The sequence below is a fragment of the Balaenoptera ricei genome, chromosome X (genome assembly GCF_028023285.1).
Source record: "Balaenoptera ricei isolate mBalRic1 chromosome X, mBalRic1.hap2, whole genome shotgun sequence".
Taxonomy (NCBI): Eukaryota; Metazoa; Chordata; class Mammalia; order Artiodactyla; family Balaenopteridae; genus Balaenoptera; species Balaenoptera ricei.
Genome location: NC_082660.1, coordinates 134,044,805 through 134,061,140, shown reverse-complemented (window position 1 = coordinate 134,061,140; position 16,336 = coordinate 134,044,805). Strand labels below are relative to the sequence as shown.

General features: G+C 56.6%; 3 protein-coding genes across 3 annotated transcripts; all 3 read left to right on the top strand.

The window, feature by feature from the left end:
* The first annotated feature begins 2,112 nt into the window (after positions 1–2,112).
* On the top strand, positions 2,113–2,847 carry LOC132357227 (melanoma-associated antigen 10-like). Its single transcript, XM_059910502.1, is given in 1 exon segment — positions 2,113–2,847. A coding segment is annotated over 1 exon segment (735 nt).
* Positions 2,848–7,543: 4,696 nt separating this feature from the next.
* On the top strand, positions 7,544–8,329 carry LOC132357681 (melanoma-associated antigen 10-like). The gene has a single exon (XM_059911349.1). It carries the CDS (start codon positions 7,544–7,546, stop codon positions 8,327–8,329), a length of 786 nt encoding a protein of 261 aa, XP_059767332.1.
* Positions 8,330–13,379: 5,050 nt separating this feature from the next.
* Positions 13,380–14,114, top strand: LOC132357226 (melanoma-associated antigen 10-like). The gene is given in 1 exon segment (XM_059910500.1): positions 13,380–14,114. A coding segment is annotated over 1 exon segment (735 nt).
* The last annotated feature ends 2,222 nt before the right edge of the window (positions 14,115–16,336 follow it).

Sequence of the window (16,336 nt, the reverse complement as noted above, 5' to 3'; positions counted from 1 at the left end):
CCCGGGGTGCCCCAGGAGTCCCAGTAGGGGGGGGTTGCATGCTGGGGGACCCTCTGTTCCGGGCCTGCTGGACCCCTCCATCCTCACTCAGGAGGGTCTTCCTCAACCCCTGAGAGTAAGGCTGCAGTCCCAGCACAGATGCTGGATGGGGGGCTGCCGCGCCCATGACCGTGGGGGGAGCACAGAGAACCGCACACCGTCCCCTCGGGGCTCCTCACCAGCCTCCAGACTTTGGCAACCTGTTTTAAGAAACGTTTAGTTTTAGCTGAAGAGGCCTGAGCAGTGGCAGGTGATTTAGGGAAACGCTTGCTTTGATGATTAGATCATATTACCTGTTGGAGTTAACGTGATTGTCACTTTTTCATCCTCATTCATAGTGAGTAATACATTTTACATGTCTGTGCAGTGCAGTGTGTCCTATATATATATATATATATAAAACATGTGTGTAGAATATATGTGCCTATATACACATGCATCGCCATACCACATGTATGTATAGGGAACGCGTCGTGTATGTTCCAGTACCCAGACTGAGGTCATCCACAGGGCCCTGAAGGGCACAGACACTCACGCCCCGTGGGGGTGCTGAGAGTCCTCCAGCCCGGCGGCCCCCGTGCTTTGAATGCAGGCTTGCCGCCTGCCTGACAGCCAGTCTGCCCGGGGAAGTGAGCCTGCAGGAGAAGGTGGGGCCACCACGCCGCCGGGAGAGACGGGAGCAGAGTGGGCAGTGGAAGGAGAGAGCAGGGCCCAAGCCTGCGCAGAAGAGCCGCCTGCCGAGGGCCGTGCCTCGGACCCCCACGTCCAGGACCCTTCTCCATCCTCACACCCTCAAGTCCTAGACCCTCACCCTCCTCCCTGGCCCTCGTGTCCATTTCACGAGAGATGGTGACCTGATGGGGCTGGGGAGGCCACGTGGGTAGAATCCAGTGTCAGGCTCTCATGGGCACTAATGCCTGGCTTCCCTGTGTTTTCTCCATTATGTGGCCTGAGGCATCAGGTAGTAGGACCCCGTGGAGGACAGCTGAATCCCCCTTGACTGTTGGGGAGACATGTCAGGCCAGTGCAGGGACGGGGCTTTGCACGTACACGAAGCTCAGCTTGAATAAGAGTCCTTCTAGTGATAAGCTGATCAAATCATGGAGACTCCCTATGCCTCGATTTCTCCATCTGTAAAATGGGCCTCGTAATAGTACAAGGCAAAAGCATTGGTGTGGGTTTCCCCATGATGTGACCTGTTTGTAAAAGGCCTGGGCCAAATGAAGTGGTCGGTGGATGTAGCTCTTGTTACTGAGTGTGTAAGAAAGATGCGCCCTCCCCCATGTTGTGAAGATTCCAAACCAGTACATGTCTTCTGATCCCCGCATACGTGGATTAGTGCAGTTTTCCTTTTCTCGTGAAAATTTGTTATCAGAATGCTTGGATTCGCCTTACTCTTTTTCTCGCTTGTCCCTGTTCACGATGAGGCTATTGATTTGAGGTGTTGCTTCCATTTGAACACAGGTGTTTGCAGCTTTTATTTTTTTAAATTTTTTTTTTTTTATAGCTACTTTTATTTTATTTATTTTATTTATTTATTTTTTGGCTGTATTGGGTCTTCGGTTCGTGCGAGGGCTTTCTCTAGTTGCGGCAAGCGGGGGCCACTCTTCATCGCGGTGCGCGGGCCTTTCACTATCGCGGCCCCTCCCGTTGCGGGGCACAGGCTCCAGACGCGCAGGCTCAGTAGTTGTGGCTCACGGGCCCAGCTGCTCCGTGGCATGTGGGATCTTCCCAGACCAGGGCTCGAACCCGTGTCCCCTGCATTAGCAGGCAGATTCTCAACCACTGCGCCACCAGGGAAGCCCCTGTTTGCAGCTTTAACTCCCAAGTGCCTCTTTGGCCGCGAGCCATAAGTCCGGGGGGCGTTGGTATGTGTTTTCTTCATTTCAAAGTATTTTCTAATTTCCCTTGTGATGTCTTGTGTGTTCCCTGGGCTATTGTTACGGACTGAACTGTATCCCCCCAAATTTTGCATGTTGAAGCCCTAACCCCTAGAACCTCACAATGTCACTGTGACGGGAGTTAGTGGTTCTTAGGTTGACATGAGGTCATTGGGATGAGGTCTAAAGCAAGATGGCTGGTGCCCTTGAGGGAAGAGCAGATCAGCACATGCAAGGAGAGAAGGCAGGGCCTGGGGGTGCGTGCACAGAGGAAGATGCTGAGTCCGTGCTCCAACATGCACTACATCAGGAGGTGACTGACCTGGTGGGGTTCCTGCTGCCCAAGTATCGCACAAAGGAGACTACCACAGAGGCAGAAATGCTGACCATCCTCAAAGATTACCAGGACCACTTCCCCGTGGTCTTCAGCTGAGCCTCCGTGCACTCGCAGCTGGTCCTTGGCCTCGACGTGAAGGAAGTGGACCCCAGCAATCACTCCTATGTCCTGGTCCCCGCCCTGGGCCTCGCCTACGATGGGATGCTGAGTGACGGGCCGAGCATGCCCAAGCCCGGCCTCCTCGTGTTGCTCCTGGGCCTGATCCTCCTGGAGGACGACTTTGTTGCCCCAGAGGAGGAGGTGTGGGGAGCAGTTAGCAAGGTGGGTGTGTGTGCCGAGAGGGAGCACTACATCTATGGGGAGCCCAGGGAGCTCCTGACCAAAGTGTGGGTGCAGGAGGGCTACCTGGAGTACCGGCAGGTGCCCCACTGTGACCCCGCCCGCTACGAGTTCCTGTGGGGTCCCCGGGCCCATGCGGAGGCCAGCAAGTGGCAGGTCCTGGAGTATCTGCTCAGGGCCAGTGGATAGGATCCCAGGTCCTTCCCATCCCTGTGTGCAGAGGCTGTGAGCGATGAGGAAGAGGGGGCCTGAGCCAGAGCAGAAGCCAGGCTCCTTCCAGGCCCACGTCCAGCAGCTTCTCCCGTGGGGCAGGAAGGGAGGCTGATCCTTCGCTCGGAGTTTGAAGAGGGCCCGGGCCTGTCGGGGGAACCCGGTGTGCAGCATCTTTGGGTTCCTGTTGTGTATGATGACATGGAATTTCATCTCTGTTTTCTTTAGGAAATTTTCAAATATTGTTCCATTTAAAAGAAGGCTTAATAAGCTTCAGTATGTAAGTTTGTGGATGACATTAATCACCCATGTATTTGCTCTAATTGGGTTCAACGACAAGAGTTTTGCAATTGGGTAAAACAAATTGTAAGATTCCCATATTATTTTGTGATCCTGCACAAGATAACATGGCATTGGAATAGGAATTTACTTGGAAATGTGAAAGTAATTAGCAGTACAACTGAAGGCCACCCCGTTGTTCCTCGGGACACACCATCGTCGGCTCGGTGGTGCATGCCCTGCTGTGGGACTGTCCTGTTCCCGCCATAGGGCAGGACCAGGTCCCGGGCATGTGGGCCAGAGGGGGAGTGGCTGCCCTAGGGGGAGCGGGCATTGCCAGCGCCCATCGTCCTGGCGAGACGCCACCCGTGGGGCCCTCAGGAAGGGAGACTCTTGGGAGATGGAGGGCCACCGGGTGGGGTGTAGCGGAGGCACATTGTTGGGGACCCTGGGGGGGGGGCCGGGACCCGTGGGCTCTGGTTGCTGTTAGAAGTTCCTCTCTGTGTTCCTCTCTGTTCAATGGTTTCAGTCAATATTTCTCTTTAATAAATTTCCCTGAAAGTTTCAGCTGAGTCTGGCCTCTGCTGTGGGCAATGGAGGGAAAGGGCTGCTGGGGGTGAGGGCGGGGGTCCAGAGTCGGATTCCTGCTCAGCACCCACGGGACACCTCTCCAGTGAGAGGGGAGGGTAGGCACTTTGCAGACCCAGACATGGTGAGGGTTTCTCTTCCATTTCATAGGTGAATTGTAAAGTTTTAGCGAAAACTGATAATTGCCTAAAAAGGCAGTAGAGAAGTTAAAATGTAAATTAAAAAAATTATCTCAGCAGGAAGAAGGGAACATAGGAGCAAAAATAGATGGACAGACAGTGCTATGGACTGAATATTTGTAAACCTCTCCCCCTCATTCACCTGTTAAATTCTAACCCCCAAAGGGATGGGATTTGGAGGTGGGGCCCTGGGAAGTGATTAGCTCATGAGGGGGGAGCCGTCATGAATGAGATTATTGCCCTTGTAAAAGAGACCCCAGACAGCTGCCTCATCCTCTTCTGCCATGTGAGAAGATGGCTAGTTGATACAACTAGACAAGAAATCAGTCCATATAAAGAAGAGCTTTATTACTATTATTTATTACTCAGCTGTACAAAGGAACGAAATTGGGTCATTTGTAGAGACGTAGATGGATCTAGAGACTGTCATACAGAGTAAAGGAAGTCAGAAAGAGAGAAACAAATATCGTATATTAATGCATGTATGTGGAACCTAGAAAAATGGTACAGATGTACCGGTTTGCAGGGCAGAAGTAGAGACACAGATGTAGAGCACAAACGTGTGGACACCAACGTGGGAAAGTGGTGGGGGCGGGGGGGTGGTGCTGTGATGAATTGGGAGATTGGGATTGACATATGTACACTAATATGTATAAAAGGGATAACTAATAAGAGCCTGCTGTATAAAAAAATAAATAAAATAAAATTCAAAAATTAGAAAAAAAGAGAAAGAAAAAAGAATAGCTTTATGACATTAACAATCACAGCAGAAACCCACCTGTAAAGACAGATTGACCTATGTGCCACCATGGGCTCTGCATCTGCAAGTTTGCTCCTCCCACTCCGTAGCCTTGCAGGGAGGCCTTCCTATTGGTGGAAGGCCAATGGGCGTGTCTTTTGCTTCCGGAGGCGCCAAGCCTTGGGACCTCACGCCCTCAGTGCGCATGGCTACTGCTGCTTCCGTAGCAAAGCGCCTCCTCACGTGCTCTTCTGATCCAACCACTTTCTCTGTAAGGAGACGTCTAGAACTTTCTCCCTCATCTTCCTCGGGCTTCCGGGAGCACCCGGAAACCCACGTGGCGTTCTCACAGAGTGCCTGGGACAGTGGGCTGCACAGTTCCTGGCTGCAGTGCTGAGACGAGCTCTTCAGCCCCTTCTGAGCGGGACTCCGGCGTCATCCACAGAGTCAGAGAAAGTCAGGAGACAGGCGGGGGCTTTGCCGGCTGCTGGACTCCGCAGGTACCGGGGGCGCTGGGAAGGAGTGGGGGTGGGGGGAGGGGTACGGGCTGCTCGATGGGGAGTGGGGGAGGGGCGGCGGAGGGCAGCGGGCTGAAGGGGGGCTGGGGGAAGTGTCCCCCAGTGTGCGAGTCTGAGGGGAGGACCGTTGGCTGCCAGGGTGGCGGGTGGGGGGCGTTCTGGAGTCGGGGTGCAGAGGGTGGGGTAATGGCTAAGCGTGGGGGGGGGGGCCCGGAGCGGAGGGCTTCCTCCTGGGCGGGTGGGGCCGGCTTTGGGGGCCAGAGGAGAGGACGACTGGCTGCGGGGGTGGGGAGGACGCGACGGGCGGGCCACTCCCCCTCCTCGGGCCGAGACACGAGGCGAGGGCTAACGGCTGCTGCGTGTGGTGGGAGGAAGGCGGAGCTACTCCTGGCGGAGGCGCGGGTCGATGGGGAGGACTCTCGGGCCCCCTCCCCGGGCCGAGACACGAGGCGAGGGCTAACGGCTGCTGCATGTGGCGGGAGGAAGGCGGAGCTACTCCTGGCGGAGGCGCGGGTCGATGGGGAGGACTCTCGGGCCCCCTCCCCGGGCCGAGACACGAGGCGAGGGCTAACGGCTGCTGCGTGTGGCGGGAGGAAGGCGGAGCTACTCCTGGCGCAGGCGCGGGTCGATGGGGAGGACTCTCGGGCCCCCTCCCCGGGCCGAGACACGAGGCGAGCGCTAACGGCTGCTGCGTGTGGAGGGAGGAAGGTGGAACTACTCCTGGCTGAGGCGCGGGTCGATGGGGAGGACTCCCGGGCGCGGGTGCGGTAGGCGTTGGGGGAGCTCCTGCCGGGGCGGGGGGTGGGGTGGGGGGCGGAGGACGCTCGTGGCAGGAAGGGGGCTCCGGCTCCCGGGTGGGCGGGGGCAAGAGGGGTGGGCTCTGCGTCTGGGGTGCGAGAGGTGAGAGCCCCTGGCTCTGAGGGTGCTCGGGGGAGGACTCCCCGGTATGGGGAGGTGAGAGAGGCAGTCTGATCTCTAAGCATGGGGGGGGCGCCCGGCTTGCAGGGCCCAGAGCGGATCGCCAGCAGGTGGTGGGTGGGGGAGGGTGTATGGGGGGATGTAGTGGGGGAGGGTGCGGGGAGGAGCTGCCTGGCCACGAGGGGCGTAAGTGATGCTGAGAGGGGCAGGCGCTGGGGCTGCTGTGATCTGGTGGAGGCTGTTGGCCATGGCAGATGGATTTGTGGGGGTCCAGGGAGGGGCTCTGGCCCCTGCATGAGGCATCGAGAAGCTCCAGGTCGCACTGGAGGCCATAGGGCGCGATGAGCGCTTGCAGTATTTCCTCACATCCTGGCCGCGGAGAGACTGGGGAGCGGGTATAAGGGGCGGGGTCTCAGGTGGGCGGAGGGAAGGATCCCACGTCCTGCGTGGAGTCAAGGTGAGGCCCCTGAGGGAGGACTGAGGGGAGCCCACAGAAACCCATCCGTGTGGTCAGCCCTGGGCAACACCGGGGCGGGATGACCCCGGGCAGCATTTCCTGACATGCGGGTCCCAGAGAGAGTGGGGACTTGGGGTAAGGGGCAGGGCCTCAGGTGGGCAAAGGGGGGGTATCCCAGGTCCTGCCGGGCGTCAAGGTGAGGACCCTGAGGGAGGACAGAGGGGACCCTGGGCCCCAGAACAGAGGGGACCTCAGAGGAGCTCGCCCATGCTGTCAGCCCTGGGAGGTCCCGGGCAGGGCTGACAACGTTGCAGGCTCTCACCTCTGCCACGTGGTTGGGGATGGACTCGTCTAAGGATGCGAGGACCTTGGTCTGAGGGGAAACATCAGGTCAGCAGAGGGAGGAGTCTCAGGATCTGCCAGGTGTCAAGGTGTGGAACCCGAGAGAGGACGGAGGGGAGCCCAATCCCCGGAACAAAGAGGGGCCCACAGAGTCCGGCCCACCCCTCCTACCAGCATCGAGGGGCCCAGAGCTGTGCCACAATCTACACCCGAGGTGCGCCCTCCATTCCTCTTACAGGGGCTCCAGGAACCGGGAGGCGAAGGCCCAGGTCTGAGGCACGTGTCCTCAGGCCACAGAGCAGAGGAGGCCCAGGCAGCGCCAGGAGTCAAGGTGAGGTGCGCGCCCTGAGTGTGCACCCAGGGGCTCCCCCTCCCAGAACACAGGGGACCCCACAAGGCCCAAGTCACCGCACCTCCCCACACCCCTCTCAGCCCTGGTCGGTACCTGGGGCTGCGCTGGCTGCACCCTGAGGAGCCACCTCGCTTCCTTCTTCAGGTTGGCAGGAGACAGGCCGCCCAGGAGGAGCGCCCCTGTGATGCCCGAGGGCACCCCTCCAGACGAGCCCTGTAAGTGGCCTTTGTCAGAGCTGCCCAGGGTGCGTTTCTCCGCCGAGGCTACTCACACCCCCTCTCTCCCCCAGGTCCGTGGTCCGTATCTGTCACCCCTGCCCAGACTCCCGTCGGCGGCCCGACCCCAGTCATCAGGCCCCTGGTCGAGATGAGCGAGCTGCGCCAGCCTGAGGCAGACCTTCAGGCCCCAGTCCAGGCCCAGGGCCCGGTGGAGGCGCAGCTGTTCGGGGCTGCGGGGGAGGAGGCCGCATCCCCCTCGTCCTCCTCCTCCTCCTCCGTCGCCCCCTCCTTCTCCGCCTATGCCGAGTCTTTGCCCCAGGAGGCACTTACTGTGCTGAAGTCTGACCTGGTGGCGTTCCTGCTCCTCAAGTATCGCACCAAGGAGCCGATCTCCAAGGCGGAGATGCTGAATATGGTCCTCCGTGACCATCGGGACCACTTCCCCGTGGTCTTCAGCCGAGCCTCCAAGTGCATGCAGCTGGTGTTTGGCGTGGACGTGAAGGAGGTGGACCCCCGCGAGCGCACCTACGTCCTGGTCCCCACCCTGGGCCTCACCTGTGATGCAGTGCTGAGCGACGGGCAGAGGCCCAAGGCCGGCCTCCTGGTGATGGTCCTGGGCCTGATCGCCCTGTACGGTGACCACGCCCCTGAGGAGGAGGTCTGGGAATTGCTCAGCATCATAGGGGTATATGCAGGGAAGCAGCACTGCATCTACGGGGAGCCCAGGGAGCTGCTCACCAAAGTGTGGGTGCAGGAGGGCTACCTGGAGTACCGGCAGGTGCCCCACAGCGACCCCGCCCGCTACAAGTTCCTGTGGGGTCCCCGGGCCCACGCGGAGACCAGCAAGTGGCAGGTCCTGGAGCATCTGCTCAGGGTCAGTACCGTGGGTCCCACGTCTGCAGAGGGTGTGAGCGATGAGGAAGAGGGGGCCTGAGCCAGAGCAGCAGCCAGGCTCCTTCCAGGCCCAAGTTCACTGGTAGGAAGTGAGGTTGGTCCTTCACTCTGAGTTTGAAGAGAGAGCGGTCGAGTTTCCAAGTAGTGAGGGCCCCTGCGAGTGGGGGGGAACGTGGTGTGTAGCATCTTTGGGTTCCTGTTGTGTATGATGACATGGAATATCATCTGTTTTCTTTAGGAATTTTTCAAATGTTATTCGTTTTAATGGAAGACTAAACAAGCTTCAGTGTCTAACTTTGTGCATGACTTTGATTAGAATGTGTTTATAATTACCCAGTTTAAGAACAAGAGTTTTGCTGTTTTGTAAAAGAGATTGGGAAATCTCCCTTTTCATTTTGTGACCCTGAGGCAGATAACATGGAATTGGAATCAGAACTGCTCTGGTAATGTGAAAGTACTTAGCAGTAATATAGATGGGGGAAGAATTAGAAAAATAAAAGTAATCGTAGTGAGTTTTTGCTTCTTATCCTTCTTGTCTGTCATTCTGTAAAACTACGCTATCTCTGTTTAGTTGGATTTGCACGGTGATTTACGAAAGCATGAAAAACTTGATTTGAGTAAGTAAGCCCCCTGCTCTCCGGCTTATATATTCGGCAGACCTTCACGGAGCCTCTGCTCTCTGGAAGGGCCTGTGTTAGTAGCGGGAATGCTAGGAAAAGCAGGACACACCCACACCCACACCTAGGGGGATGGTCTAGGAGCCGCAGTCACATGAGGAAGGTGGTGAGACGTCCCCCAAGTCCCACAGAACAAGTCAACATGGGACGAGGCGGTGGGGCTCCAGGAGCGAGCCCTGGAGTGTAAGTGCCCCGAGCCAGGGCAGTTTGGGCCTTTGGGAAGCGGGGCTTCCTTCTGTGGGAGGTGATGGTGATGAAGCTGCATATTCTCTGACATGACCGGGACAAGAAAGCGCCCAACCAAAGGCCAGAGGAGAGAGGGGAAGGGTCTGTGATCCAAACAATATGAGAAATAACTGCCCGTCGTCAACGTTCCCACAGACGCCAGGTCCTGTGAGCTGCTTCACGAAGCTCACGCGCATCCCTGCAGCCCCTACAAGACACGGCTCGTCACACCCACTCGCTTCACAGGTGACGAACCTGAGGCCACGGGGCTTGGGAATCTCCCCAGGGTCACGTGCTGCTAAGTGACGGGGTGGGGACCAGAGCCCTGGTCTGACTTCCTCTCGAGCCCACGCTGCGCCCACCCACCCCCGGCCCGTGGCCGACCTCCTGACTGGCGACCCATTGCTCTTCTCGGTGCTACACGGTGTCTTTCAGTTGACAAAAAGCAGGCCCAAGAAAGGAAGGTGCCAAGGAGAAGCAGAGGCAGTGTGGGGCTGGTCTGTGGTTTGCTGAGATCCGCCACTGCCAGGTGCCGGCATTTCTGTCCAGTGCCGGCACCTTCCCGCGTGACGGCGCCCCGTCCCTGTTCCTGCCCTGGGGCCCTCCTGCCCAACGGGAGCCCGGCCTGCTGAGCTGCTCATGGCTGAGCCACGGGCAGGGAGGGACTGAGACTGCCTGGGACTGACTGTAAGGCCCCAGTGCCTACCGGGACAAGGCCCCTCCAGGAGCCTCCTCAGATACTGGAGGGAAGTGAACGCTGGCAGACACCCCGAGACCCTGGCGGCAGCGAGGGAGGGGAGCGGCTGGAGGGCCTCTGGGCTGGGGGCATCGGGGCGCGGAAGCCAAGGGCAGGGGCCGCAGGGCGAGGCTGGGAAAGGCAGGCCTTGGACGTCACCAGGGCTTGTGCCTGCCCAACTGAAGGGTCCCGAGACCCGGCTGAGAAAGACCCCCATGGTGCCACGCAAACCCACTGCCGGGGCCTGGCTGGCACCTGGGAGGGAGGGGGACCAGGAAGGAGGCAGCTCCTACGGGACCCAGGGGGCGAGGGAGGGCCCGAGGAGGGGGGCAGCAGGCAAGGCCACACAGGCGGGCCCACCCAAGGAGGCCCCAGCCTTCGGGCCCCTTCCGAGGAGCCACCGACGGCCTCCACCGAAATTCGCAGCCTCCGAGGTCACGTCCCTACAGGAGGAACTGACCTGAAAGAGTGCTTTGTAAACCACTTTAGAAGCACAAAGACCAGGGAGCAGGCCCGAATCTAGGCCTGGGAGCTCCATCCAGGATGCCAGTCCTTAGGCTGAAAGGCACCTCGGGAGGTCCTCTTCCACACCCTCTTAGCTCTCCCCTTTCAGAAATAGGGCAGTGGCGCTCACAGAGGGCAGATGACCCTGCTTAGTGGCAGAGCTGGGACAGGGACCTCGGATCCTCGTAGACGGGCCTTTCCAAGGTGCCACTCTGTCCCCTCCACGGTGGCTATTTAGGACAAAGTCGCCCACAACGGCCAGAGAACGCGCATCGCCAAACCCACCATCCTATCCTCCCACCTGCGGTGAAGACGGACGACTCTCATTCGGGTTTCGGCGCGTCTGACACCCAGACCCTCATCTATTTCCAAATGCACGTGGACGGGGGCTTCCTCCAGTCACGTCTAGGTCGGCAAGTAGGAAATTTCCTTGAGAGTCAGTCCGTGTCACTTAGGCCCGTTCAAAAGCGTCTAAGCTGAAAGCAAACAAAATCATTCTATGTATCCTCCAGGTAACAGCGAGACAGGGCCCCGGGGGTGGAGGTGGAGGGGGGGCAGGGGCGGGCGTGGGGAAGGAGAGCAGGGCTGGCCTGGGAGCGCACCAGTGAAATGCTCACTTTCAATGGGACAGGCTACACGCTGAAGCCCCGAATCAAATCCTTCGAAGGGCAAGTACCCACAGAGACCCAAGGTGGACGTGGGAGGCCAGGATCGGGGGCAGCAGAAGCCAAACCACCCCACTGCGGAAAGCAAACAGGGCTTTCGAGGCAGCCTCCAGGGAGGCTGAATCCGACGGTCTGCGGAGGCGATGGGAAAAGGATACACACAGGTGTTCCAAAAGTGAGCACTCTTGGGCCACGAGAAGGGCTTCTACGGGAAGAAATGGACGCTGAAGACAATCCCTCTGTGATCCGCACAGGGATGAGGTCTGGGGCAGGCAGAGGAGAGAAAGGCTGCAGTCCCAGCACAGATGCTGGATGGGGGGCTGCCGTGCCCATGACCGTGGGGGGAGCACAGAGAACCGCACACCGTCCCCTCGGGGCTCCTCACCAGCCTCCAGACTTTGGCAACCTGTTTTAAGAAACGTTTAGTTTTAGCTGAAGAGGCCTGAGCAGTGGCAGGTGATTTAGGGAAACGCTTGCTTTGATGATTAGATCATATTACCTGTTGGAGTTAACGTGATTGTCACTTTTTCATCCTCATTCATAGTGAGTAATACATTTTACATGTCTGTGCAGTGCAGTGTGTCCTATATATATATATATATATATATAAAACATGTGTGTAGAATATATGTGCCTATATACACATGCATCGCCATACCACATGTATGTATAGGGAACGCGTCATGTATGTTCCAGTACCCAGACTGAGGTCATCCACAGGGCCCTGAAGGGCACAGACACTCACGCCCCGTGGGGGTGCTGAGAGTCCTCCAGCCCGGCGGCCCCCGTGCTTTGAATGCAGGCTTGCCGCCTGCCTGACAGCCAGTCTGCCCGGGGAAGTGAGCCTGCAGGAGAAGGTGGGGCCACCACGCCGCCGGGAGAGACGGGAGCAGAGTGGGCAGTGGAAGGAGAGAGCAGGGCCCAAGCCTGCGCAGAAGAGCCGCCTGCCGAGGGCCGTGCCTCGGACCCCCACGTCCAGGACCCTTCTCCATCCTCACACCCTCAAGTCCTAGACCCTCACCCTCCTCCCTGGCCCTCGTGTCCATTTCACGAGAGATGGTGACCTGATGGGGCTGGGGAGGCCACGTGGGTAGAATCCAGTGTCAGGCTCTCATGGGCACTAATGCCTGGCTTCCCTGTGTTTTCTCCATTATGTGGCCTGAGGCATCAGGTAGTAGGACCCCGTGGAGGACAGCTGAATCCCCCTTGACTGTTGGGGAGACATGTCAGGCCAGTGCAGGGACGGGGCTTTGCACGTACACGAAGCTCAGCTTGAATAAGAGTCCTTCTAGTGATAAGCTGATCAAATCATGGAGACTCCCTATGCCTCGATTTCTCCATCTGTAAAATGGGCCTCGTAATAGTACAAGGCAAAAGCATTGGTGTGGGTTTCCCCATGATGTGACCTGTTTGTAAAAGGCCTGGGCCAAATGAAGTGGTCGGTGGATGTAGCTCTTGTTACTGAGTGTGTAAGAAAGATGCGCCCTCCCCCATGTTGTGAAGATTCCAAACCAGTACATGTCTTCTGATCCCCGCATACGTGGATTAGTGCAGTTTTCCTTTTCTCGTGAAAATTTGTTATCAGAATGCTTGGATTCGCCTTACTCTTTTTCTCGCTTGTCCCTGTTCACGATGAGGCTATTGATTTGAGGTGTTGCTTCCATTTGAACACAGGTGTTTGCAGCTTTTATTTTTTTAAATTTTTTTTTTTTTATAGCTACTTTTATTTTATTTATTTTATTTATTTATTTTTTGGCTGTATTGGGTCTTCGGTTCGTGCGAGGGCTTTCTCTAGTTGCGGCAAGCGGGGGCCACTCTTCATCGCGGTGCGCGGGCCTTTCACTATCGCGGCCCCTCCCGTTGCGGGGCACAGGCTCCAGATGCGCAGGCTCAGTAGTTGTGGCTCACGGGCCCAGCTGCTCCGTGGCATGTGGGATCTTCCCAGACCAGGGCTCGAACCCGTGTCCCCTGCATTAGCAGGCAGATTCTCAACCACTGCGCCACCAGGGAAGCCCCTGTTTGCAGCTTTAACTCCCAAGTGCCTCTTTGGCCGCGAGCCATAAGTCCGGGGGGCGTTGGTATGTGTTTTCTTCATTTCAAAGTATTTTCTAATTTCCCTTGTGATGTCTTGTGTGTTCCCTGGGCTATTGTTACGGACTGAACTGTATCCCCCCAAATTTTGCATGTTGAAGCCCTAACCCCTAGAACCTCACAATGTCACTGTGACGGGAGTTAGTGGTTCTTAGGTTGACATGAGGTCATTGGGATGAGGTCTAAAGCAAGATGGCTGGTGCCCTTGAGGGAAGAGCAGATCAGCACATGCAAGGAGAGAAGGCAGGGCCTGGGGGTGCGTGCACAGAGGAAGATGCTGAGTCCGTGCTCCAACATGCACTACATCAGGAGGTGACTGACCTGGTGGGGTTCCTGCTGCCCAAGTATCGCACAAAGGAGACTACCACAGAGGCAGAAATGCTGACCATCCTCAAAGATTACCAGGACCACTTCCCCGTGGTCTTCAGCTGAGCCTCCGTGCACTCGCAGCTGGTCCTTGGCCTCGACGTGAAGGAAGTGGACCCCAGCAATCACTCCTATGTCCTGGTCCCCGCCCTGGGCCTCGCCTACGATGGGATGCTGAGTGACGGGCCGAGCATGCCCAAGCCCGGCCTCCTCGTGTTGCTCCTGGGCCTGATCCTCCTGGAGGACGACTTTGTTGCCCCAGAGGAGGAGGTGTGGGGAGCAGTTAGCAAGGTGGGTGTGTGTGCCGAGAGGGAGCACTACATCTATGGGGAGCCCAGGGAGCTCCTGACCAAAGTGTGGGTGCAGGAGGGCTACCTGGAGTACCGGCAGGTGCCCCACTGTGACCCCGCCCGCTACGAGTTCCTGTGGGGTCCCCGGGCCCATGCGGAGGCCAGCAAGTGGCAGGTCCTGGAGTATCTGCTCAGGGCCAGTGGATAGGATCCCAGGTCCTTCCCATCCCTGTGTGCAGAGGCTGTGAGCGATGAGGAAGAGGGGGCCTGAGCCAGAGCAGAAGCCAGGCTCCTTCCAGGCCCACGTCCAGCAGCTTCTCCCGTGGGGCAGGAAGGGAGGCTGATCCTTCGCTCGGAGTTTGAAGAGGGCCCGGGCCTGTCGGGGGAACCCGGTGTGCAGCATCTTTGGGTTCCTGTTGTGTATGATGACATGGAATTTCATCTCTGTTTTCTTTAGGAAATTTTCAAATATTGTTCCATTTAAAAGAAGGCTTAATAAGCTTCAGTATGTAAGTTTGTGGATGACATTAATCACCCATGTATTTGCTCTAATTGGGTTCAACGACAAGAGTTTTGCAATTGGGTAAAACAAATTGTAAGATTCCCATATTATTTTGTGATCCTGCACAAGATAACATGGCATTGGAATAGGAATTTACTTGGAAATGTGAAAGTAATTAGCAGTACAACTGAAGGCCACCCCGTTGTTCCTCGGGACACACCATCGTCGGCTCGGTGGTGCATGCCCTGCTGTGGGACTGTCCTGTTCCCGCCATAGGGCAGGACCAGGTCCCGGGCATGTGGGCCAGAGGGGGAGTGGCTGCCCTAGGGGGAGCGGGCATTGCCAGCGCCCATCGTCCTGGCGAGACGCCACCCGTGGGGCCCTCAGGAAGGGAGACTCTTGGGAGATGGAGGGCCACCGGGTGGGGTGTAGCGGAGGCACATTGTTGGGGACCCTGGGGGGGGGGGCCGGGACCCGTGGGCTCTGGTTGCTGTTAGAAGTTCCTCTCTGTGTTCCTCTCTGTTCAATGGTTTCAGTCAATATTTCTCTTTAATAAATTTCCCTGAAAGTTTCAGCTGAGTCTGGCCTCTGCTGTGGGCAATGGAGGGAAAGGGCTGCTGGGGGTGAGGGCGGGGGTCCAGAGTCGGATTCCTGCTCAGCACCCACGGGACACCTCTCCAGTGAGAGGGGAGGGTAGGCACTTTGCAGACCCAGACATGGTGAGGGTTTCTCTTCCATTTCATAGGTGAATTGTAAAGTTTTAGCGAAAACTGATAATTGCCTAAAAAGGCAGTAGAGAAGTTAAAATGTAAATTAAAAAAATTATCTCAGCAGGAAGAAGGGAACATAGGAGCAAAAATAGATGGACAGACAGTGCTATGGACTGAATATTTGTAAACCTCTCCCCCTCATTCACCTGTTAAATTCTAACCCCCAAAGGGATGGGATTTGGAGGTGGGGCCCTGGGAAGTGATTAGCTCATGAGGGGGGAGCCGTCATGAATGAGATTATTGCCCTTGTAAAAGAGACCCCAGACAGCTGCCTCATCCTCTTCTGCCATGTGAGAAGATGGCTAGTTGATACAACTAGACAAGAAATCAGTCCATATAAAGAAGAGCTTTATTACTATTATTTATTACTCAGCTGTACAAAGGAACGAAATTGGGTCATTTGTAGAGACGTAGATGGATCTAGAGACTGTCATACAGAGTAAAGGAAGTCAGAAAGAGAGAAACAAATATCGTATATTAATGCATGTATGTGGAACCTAGAAAAATGGTACAGATGTACCGGTTTGCAGGGCAGAAGTAGAGACACAGATGTAGAGCACAAACGTGTGGACACCAACGTGGGAAAGTGGTGGGGGCGGGGGGGTGGTGCTGTGATGAATTGGGAGATTGGGATTGACATATGTACACTAATATGTATAAAAGGGATAACTAATAAGAGCCTGCTGTATAAAAAAATAAATAAAATAAAATTCAAAAATTAGAAAAAAAGAGAAAGAAAAAAGAATAGCTTTATGACATTAACAATCACAGCAGAAACCCACCTGTAAAGACAGATTGACCTATGTGCCACCATGGGCTCTGCATCTGCAAGTTTGCTCCTCCCACTCCGCAGCCTTGCAGGGAGGCCTTCCTATTGGTGGAAGGCCAATGGGCGTGTCTTTTGCTTCCGGAGGCGCCAAGCCTTGGGACCTCACGCCCTCAGTGCGCATGGCTACTGCTGCTTCCGTAGCAAAGCGCCTCCTCACGTGCTCTTCTGATCCAACCACTTTCTCTGTAAGGAGACGTCTAGAACTTTCTCCCTCATCTTCCTCGGGCTTCCGGGAGCACCCGGAAACCCACGTGGCGTTCTCACAGAGTGCCTGGGACAGTGGGCTGCACAGTTCCTGGCTGCAGTGCTGAGACGAGCTCTTCAGCCCCTTCTGAGCGGGACTCCGGCGTCATCCACAGAGTCAGAGAAAGTCAGGAGACAGGCGGGGGCTT

Bases quoted from the DNA above. Each gene is read 5' to 3' on its own strand.
- LOC132357681 (XM_059911349.1), top strand. From the start codon at position 7,544: ATGAGCGAGCTGCGCCAGCCTGAGGCAGACCTTCAGGCCCCAGTCCAG.